Source organism: Petaurus breviceps, unplaced genomic scaffold, assembly GCF_028583685.1.
Source record: "Petaurus breviceps papuanus isolate PSGF00001 unplaced genomic scaffold, PetGlider_PUasm1.0 90574, whole genome shotgun sequence".
Lineage (NCBI taxonomy): Eukaryota > Metazoa > Chordata > Mammalia > Diprotodontia > Petauridae > Petaurus > Petaurus breviceps.
Window position 1 is genome coordinate 6,533,527 of NW_027187277.1, and position 8,425 is coordinate 6,541,951.

General features: G+C 39.4%; 1 protein-coding gene across 2 annotated transcripts in view; it reads left to right on the forward strand.

The window, feature by feature from the left end:
- LOC138142405 (glucose-6-phosphate exchanger SLC37A1-like) overlaps positions 1-8,425 on the forward strand; it is a 66,739-nt gene that overhangs the window by 32,394 nt on the left and 25,920 nt on the right. For both annotated transcript variants that reach the window (XM_069063482.1, XM_069063481.1), the window contains exon 3: positions 2,573-2,654. In XM_069063482.1, the coding sequence (XP_068919583.1) occupies positions 2,573-2,654 (82 nt within the window). The remainder of the gene's footprint in view (positions 1-2,572; positions 2,655-8,425) is intronic.

Genomic DNA, 8,425 nt, shown 5'->3' on the forward strand with positions numbered 1-8,425 from the left:
GTGTCTGAGCCTGGGATTCGATCTCCAGGTCATCCCAACACTGGAGCTGGTGCTCTTACTCGCTGTGCTACCTGGCCGCCCCAAAGAACTTTCTTAAAGAAGGAGGAAAGGTGTGAGTTATTTTGCTCATTTTACAGATGAGGAAACAGAAATTCAAAAGTTAAACTGATTTGTCTAAGATCACAAAGATTGTTTCTCATCTTAGGTCTTGTAACCTTTCCATTGTACCTACCTCAGTTATGCTCTTAGAACCCATTGGTTCAGTTCAACTGAAATTTAATAAGCAATCACTATGTACAGAATATTGTGCTAGGCTGAGTGACATACAAAGTATGTCAAGTAAAATGGAGTTTCTGATATAAATGGATAGTATAGTCTATAGGAAGATATGACTAATGTGCAAATAGCCTTAATATTAAATAGTAAGTGCATCAAAGAGGTACAAGTCTAGTGCTGTAAGGGGACAGAAACTGGAACTGGATCAGGGAAGGCTTCCTTGATGAAATGAGATGATGAGACAATGACTTGTAAATAAAGCAGCAGTTCTACTTTTTAGTCTCAGTACCCCTTTTCATTCTTAAAAATTATTGAAGTATCTCAAAGAGCATTTGTTTTGTTTTGTTTATGTGAGGCTATCTCTTATGGGCTATATGTATGAATGTTTACCATATTAGAAGTTCATACAACTTTATATTATTATGAAAAAAAGCTTGACCATGTGGACCCTGTAAAAAGGTCTGAGGGATCCTCAGGGATCCTAGAAAAGTACTCTTTGAGAACCACTGTGCTAAATGATGGGCAAGAAGTCAATAGATGAGGTAGAAGCTATATAAAATCATAGAATATTAAGAGTAGAAAGAGACCATCTGGCCCGATCATTTTACAGAAAAAGAAATTACAGTGCTAAGAGATTAATCAGTTTTTTGCAGAGGCTGTAGAGTTAGTGATTGGCAAAACCAGAATTCAAGAGTTGATCTTTTGACTCCAAAACCAATGCTCTGTTTGCTATATAATAATACCTCCTACACCTTTATAAGTAAACACAAATACCTGGCTTGTTGTTGATGTTGTTCAGTCATGTTCCATCATGTCTAACTCTTTGGGTCCCCTATTTTTTAGGGGAGGAATTGCTTGACAAGGATACTGAAATGGTTTGCCATTTTCTTCTTCAGCTCATTTTGTAGATGAGGAAACTGAGGTAAACAGGGTTAAGTGATTTGCCCAGGGTCTCATAACTCATACATGTCTGAGGCCAGATTTGAACTAGGGTCATCCTGACTACAGGCCTGGCGCTCTTATCTTCTCTTCTACCTAGCTGCCTATATCTTGTTTAAGATTGTCCAAAAGTTACATATTATTTGACATTTCTTTAATGTCTTAAGCATACTAGAGAAGTAGGCTATTTAAAGAAAATCTGTGGAGAATCATTTAGTAAAACAAATAATCTCCACTTAAGATACACATTTTATAAATTAAGTTATCTATGTCTAGTATGCTAAAGCAATATATTCTTTATTTTTCAATAAGCCTCCTTCTCTCTTCTGTCACCACCACCACCCTAGTTCAGCCTTTCATTTACCCAACACCTGTACTATTACAATAACCTGCTAGTTGGTGTCCCTGACACGTCTCTCCTCACTCCAGTCCATCTTCCATTCAGCTTTCAAAATGGTCTTCCTAAAACCCAGATCTGACTGTTTTGTCTGTGTCTGTCTGTCTGTCTGTCTCTCTCTCTCTCTCTCACACACACACCACACACACACACACACACACACACACACACACACACACACTCATAACCCTCCAGTGACTCCATATCACCTCGAAGATCAAATATAAAATCTTCTGTTTGGATTTCAAAGCCCTTCATTACCTAGACCTCTCCTACCTTTTCACTCCTATACTCAGATCCTGTGTGTAACTGGCTTCCTTATTGTTCCTAGAACAAGAAGATTCTCCATCTCCACACTGTGGTTTTTCTGCATGCCTGAAATTCTCTCCTTCCTCATCTCTGCCTTCTGGCACCCTTGACATCTTTCAAGTCCCTTCTAAAATCCCATCTACTAAAAGAATCCTTTCTTGCTCCTCCTTTTTCTAGGGGTTTTGCTCTGTTGACTATCTCCAATTTATCCTGTCTATATTTTATTTTATATAGTTGTTCTCAACAAAACAAGCCCCACTAGGCTATAAGTTCCTTGTAAATAAAAACTGGTTTTTGTACTTCTTTATTTTCTCAGTACTCAGTAGAGTGCTTTGCACATAGTAAGTACTTAATAAATATTTATTAACTAATTTATGAAAAATTTAAATTTTCTCATATATTATAATATTCCACATTTTAGATAATTATTTAAAAGCCAATATGTGAATTTGAGTAAAATATTAAAGAGATAATATATCTGGCTTTGCATTTTAATAGCTATTTTAAAATGAATTTTACAAGACCTTATTTTTAAATCTAACATATGTACATTTAAAATGAATGTAGCATTTGCAAATAGAGTGTGTGCTATATAATGCCTAGTTTGATTTCCTTGTATTTTTCATACCCTGCCACTTTTCTGTTTTACAGGTACAGGGCCTTCATTTTTATCTTGACCTTTTTGCTGTATGCAAGTTTTCACTTATCTAGGAAACCTATCAGCATAGTTAAGGTAAGAAACTATTAAATGAGTTCATTCTGTTATATATTATCTATGAGTTATAAAAGAAAGTAGCTGCTATATAATTTGCAGGGGGTAGGGGGATAAGATTATAGAAGGCAATTTTGAAATATTTCCTTGTTCCAACCTTTAAAAATTTGCATTTTGCCTATGGCTCATATAGTGGTGGTGATAGAGTGCTATACGGGTAAGTGGGTTGCCCAGGAGATTGTCATTACCTCTCATTCAAGCCCAGCCTTGTGTGGGTGATATTATTCCTTATCAGCCACTGCCTCAGTTTTTCCCTTGGATTAAGAAGTGTTTTTCAGCCACTACCTTGGCTCTTGTCCCCATAGAAGAGTGTTCTTCTTTTCAAATCAACTGTTTACTAACAACTCAGGGGATGGGGTGCGGGGAATGGGAAATGGAAGTGTCCAAAACCCCACCTCCTATCCCATTCCCAGATCTTTACATATTCCCCTGGACAAAATAGCTGACTCATTTGCCTAGTTCTAATTTTTTCCTCCTCTAACCCAAGTTGTTAAAAAAAAAAAAGGGCAGGGGAGACCAATCATTTTCATTTGATAGCTCAAGCCCTAATTATTCTGTAGTGAAATATATACCTTGGGGGTGTCTAGGTGGCACAGTGAATACAGCACCGGCCCTGGAGTCAGGAGGACCTGAGTTCAAATACGGCCTCCGACACCTAACACAAAAACTAGTCCTGTGACCTTGGGCAAGTCACTTAACCCCAATTACCCTCCAAAAAGCAAAAAAAAAAATTTTTAAGAAATATATACCCTCGTTTGTTTGTGGCCCAGGTTTGTGGATGTCACATATACTTTTTTTTCCTGAGATATCAACATAACTTTGTTGTCACATGGCCTTCAGGACAGCATCTGTTTGCATAATCATCTTTGCTGACTGCTAGTGAATGTCAAATTCCTAGATAGTTTGGCTACTCATCTCTGGCAAGCAGGATTTAATTTGACCTGATCAGGTTATGTCAGTGCATTGTCTTTCATCCTCACTTGGAACTTTGCTGCAAGCATATTGTGAACTCACTGACAGCCCTCTTCAAAGGCAAGAACTCCAGGTTAAAGATAGGACATTTTGCTGTCACTTCAACTTCTGCAGGTAAAGGCAACTGTTATCTTGTGATTGTCACACTTTTTGTACAAATCTGCTCCCAAGTCCTCTAAACTGTATATCCACTAAATTCCAAAGGGGTTTTTACATTTTAAGAAAAAATCTTTCTTGCCCTTCAGCTTCTCTTCCATTATGTAAGTATGAGTGAGATCAGGAGTTTAGCAACAAACTTGCTCTAACCAACCACCAAACAAATTCTAGAAAAGTTCAAAAGGTTTTGAAGAGGTTACCCACTAAGAGGGTTAGGATTGCTCTGGAGACCCCAAAATACCAACACGGTGGGTCCTGCCGAATAAATTCGACTCAAGTCTTCTCTCAGCCAAAGAAAAGTAAAGTTTATTAAAAGTTCGCTTGCATTAGACACAGAGTAAGTCTGTACTAGATCATTCTATGGCACTCTCACTATTCTATGGTGCTCTCACAAACTTGAAGACAGGATGGGGTCTTATATACAGAAGGCTGTGGGAGGAATCTCAGGGTAGTCTAGAGGAGGAATTTGGGGAGGGTCTTCAGGAGGAGTTAATGGGGTCAATGAGTGATTAAGGGTGGGAAGTCTCTGGAGGCCACCTACAATGGTGAGCTAGGCCAGTTCAAGGGTGGATTGAAAATTTGATTGGGAAGTCTACCGTGTTTCCCCGATAATAAGACCTATCCCAAAAATAAGCCCTCCCCCGAAAATAAGCCCTATTGAGATTGCTACTGTAGTGAAGGTGATCCCCTGCACTACATGCTACATTACGGTACCCTCTGTATGCACCGTCCCCCCCCCCATTGAAACGCACGCTGCACTCCGAGCTGCATCCAATCAGAGCTGCAGCAGTGAGCGCGTCATCCTGTTCTTCCCCAGTGATTTGCTTATTGAATAAAGGTACATTTTTTTGTTCACATGTACCTGTTTATTAAAATTGCTGTCAATGTTCATTAAAATAAGCCCTCCCCTGAAAATAAGCCCTCTGATGTTTTTCTGTCCAAAAAAATTAATAAGACAGTGTCTTATTATTGGGGAAACACGGTAGTAACTGAGGGTGGGAAGTCTAGTAGCAGAGGGCGGGAAGTATAGTAACAGAGGCTTGGGCTCAGCCACAATGTAAGGCTTATTGCCTCATGAAAATGCCTCATCAAATGGGATGATTTAATCTAAAGTCCAAGGGAGGTTCCCAGAGCTTGTACCTCAAGGACTCAAGGAGAGGTCAAGGGGGCTCCCAGAACCCATACCTTATCAGTTTAGTAGAAGTAAGCATAGCAGAATGCTTCTGTCTTCTCTGGGACACTCACTAAAGAATGAGTTCCTATCTTTTGGAACTGGCTTAAAGACAGCAATCTGCACGCAGGGGCAAACCAGGAGGTGACAGCACAGGGTAGGCCGGGAAAAGGCCTCTTCAAGGAGGGGGGCAAGTCCAACCACAAGGGCCACTACCAGGCCTTTCACCAAAGGGCTGGGACTGGAAAGAGCAAGGTAAGAACCAAATGCAAGGCCCCTGTCCAGGACAGCAAATACTCCTGGGGCTACCACTCCATAGCTCAGAAATAGAAAAAAAAAAACCCTATCAGGAACTCTAAGGACCAGGATGGCAGAGTGAACTTGGCCTGCTCCAACCCCCCCCCCCCCCCCAGAAAACATAGTAACTATTACCCCAGGGCAAAACCCTCTACAGTAAAGGCTTGGGATCCCTAAAGGAAGGGCGTGGCTAGGGCCCTGCCTCAAAATGGGTAGAAAGCAGACTACAAAGATTCTGGAGTCTTACTATCCTCAGAGGGAGGAACCAAACTCAGAGGGAGACTATGTGGACTCCACACCCACAGCTGAAACATCAACAGGGAAGCAAGCACAGAAAGTTCTCCTAGATGAGCTCAAAAGGAACTCTGAAAACCACATGAGAGAGAAAGAAGACAAAATGAATAATTCTTGAGGAGGCCAGGTAGCACAGCGAATAAGAGCAATGGTCCCAGGGTTGGGATGACCTGGGGATCGAATCCAGGCTCAGACACTTAGCACCCACCCAGAAACACCTGGCTGTGGACCCTTGAGCAAGTTACTTAACCCCAATTGCTTAAAAAAATGAATAATTCTTTTAAAATCAAAATTGCAGAATTAGAAAAACATCATAATGAAGAAAGCAGCTCCTTAAAAAGAAAAGTGTATGATATGGAAAAGGAGCTCCAAAAACTAACCAAGAAAAATGATTTGCTAAAAACTAGAATCAACCAAATTGAAACAAATAACTCTATGAGGAACCAAGAATTAGTCAAACAAAAACCACAAGAATGAAAAATTAGAAAAAGAGGTAAAATACCTCACAGAAAAAATAACTGACCTGGAAAACAGATCCAGGAGAGATAATCTGAGAATCATAGGCCTACCAGAAAATCATGATGAAAAAGTGAGCCTCGACAACATTCTCCAAGAGATCATCAAGGAAAACTACCCTGAGATGCTAGAACCTGAGGGTAAAATAGAAATGGAGAGAATCCACTGGACACCTGCTAAAAGAGAAAACTGAAAAAAACTGAAAAAAAAAAAACAAACAACTGAAAAGCCCTCGAAAAGTTGTGGTCAAACTCAAGAACTACCAGGTAAAAGAGAAAATACTTCAAGTGGCCAGAAAGAAACAATTCAAATATTGAGGAACCACAGTGAGGGTTGCACAGGATTTGGCAGCCTCTACACTGAAAGATTGGAGGCAGTGGAATTCAATTTTCTGGAAGGCAAAAGAGCTTGGGTTACAACCAAGGATCACCTACCCAGTGAGACTCAGCATATTCTTCCAGGCAAAGAGATGGTCATTCAATGATATAACAGATTTCCAGACCTTCCTAATGAAAAAGCCAGAGCTCAATGGAAAATTCAACCTCCACTTATGAGATGCAATAGTGACATAGAAAGGTAAACAAGGTAAATAAACACACACACACACACACACACACACACACCCTGCTATTTAATAAGAGCAAACTGTTTATAGACAAGTAGAGGGTATGAGTATAAATTACACAAAATGATGATTTTTAAAAAATCTCATTAAGGGCTACAAAGGAACTGCAATGGAAGAAGAGGAATGAATGAAGTGGAAAAGGGTAAATTATGCCACACAAAGAGGCATAAAAACAATAAAGCAGAGGAAAAGAAGGGAGGGAGATGAGTATTATATGAGCTTTTCCTTCATTGGGTCTGGTGCAAGGAAGGAATAACAACCAGTTAAGCATAGGACTCTATGGAGAAGAGATGCAAAACATACCATATTAGAAGGAAAGACAGGAGCTTCACATGAGATTTGTTCCTCTCACTCTTGGTGTGAAGAAGAAATAACATACTTCATTAAGTATAAAAATATCCTACAGGCAGTAGGAGGGGGAAAGGCCTACAAAAGGGAAGAAGTAAGGGGAAAGGGGAAGAAAAGGGAGGGGGACTGATAAGGGAACACTGAGGGAGGTGGTGGTCAAAAGGAAAATTATTAAGGAGGGGAAGAGAGAAGGGAAAAAAATATAAGCATTAACAGGGGCAGGAATAGGATGGAGGGAAAGAAACAGATAACAATCATAACTGTGAATATAAATGGAATGAACTCTCCCATAAAACGGAGACAGATAGCAGAATGATTTAAAAATCACAGTCCTACAATATGCTGTTTACAAGAAACACATATGAAACAGAAGGATACACACAGGGTAAAGGTAAAAGGCTGGAGTAAAATATATCATGCCTCAGCTAAAGTAAAAAAAAAGCAGAGGTAGCAATCCTTATGTCAGATAAAGCAAGAGCAAAAATTGATCTAATTAAAAGAGATAAGGAAGGAAACTATATCTTGCTAAAAGGCACCACTGAGAATGAAGCAATATCATTACTTAACGTATGCACCAAGTGGTATAATATCCAAATTCCTAGAGGAGAAGGTAAGGGGATTAGAGCAAGAAATAGATTGCAAAACTGTACTGGTGGGGGACCTTAATCTTGATAAATCCAACCTCAAAATAAACAAGAAAGAAGTTAAGTTAAGTTAAGGAGGTGAATAGAATTTTAGAGAAGGTAGGTATAACATCTCTGGAGAAAACTGATTGGGGATAAAAAGGAATTTCTCTTCTTCTCAGGGGTACATGGCACATACACAAAAATTGACCATGTACTAGGACATAAAAACCTCACATTTCAGTGCAGAAAGGCAGAAATAATAAACAAATCATTCTCAGATCATGATGTAATAAAAATCATATGCAATAAAGGGCCATGGAAAGACAGAGTAAAAACTAATTGGAAATTAAACAATTTAACCCTAAAGAATGAGTGGGTCAAACAAGAAATTATAGAAACAATCAGTAACTTCATTCAACAGAATGACAATAAAGAGACCTCATACCAAAATTTGTGGGATGCAGCAAAGGCAATTCTTAGGGGAAATTTTATATCCCTGAGTGCATACATGAATAAATTAGAGAAAAGAGAGGTAAATGAATTGGGCATGCAATTGAAAAAGCTAGGAAAAAAAACAAATTGAAAATCCCCAATTAAATACTAGGCTAGGTGGCACAGTGAATAGAGCAGCGGCCCTGGAGTCAGGAGGACCTGAGTTCAAATACGGCCTCAGACACTTAACACACACACACACACACACACACACACACACACACACACACACACA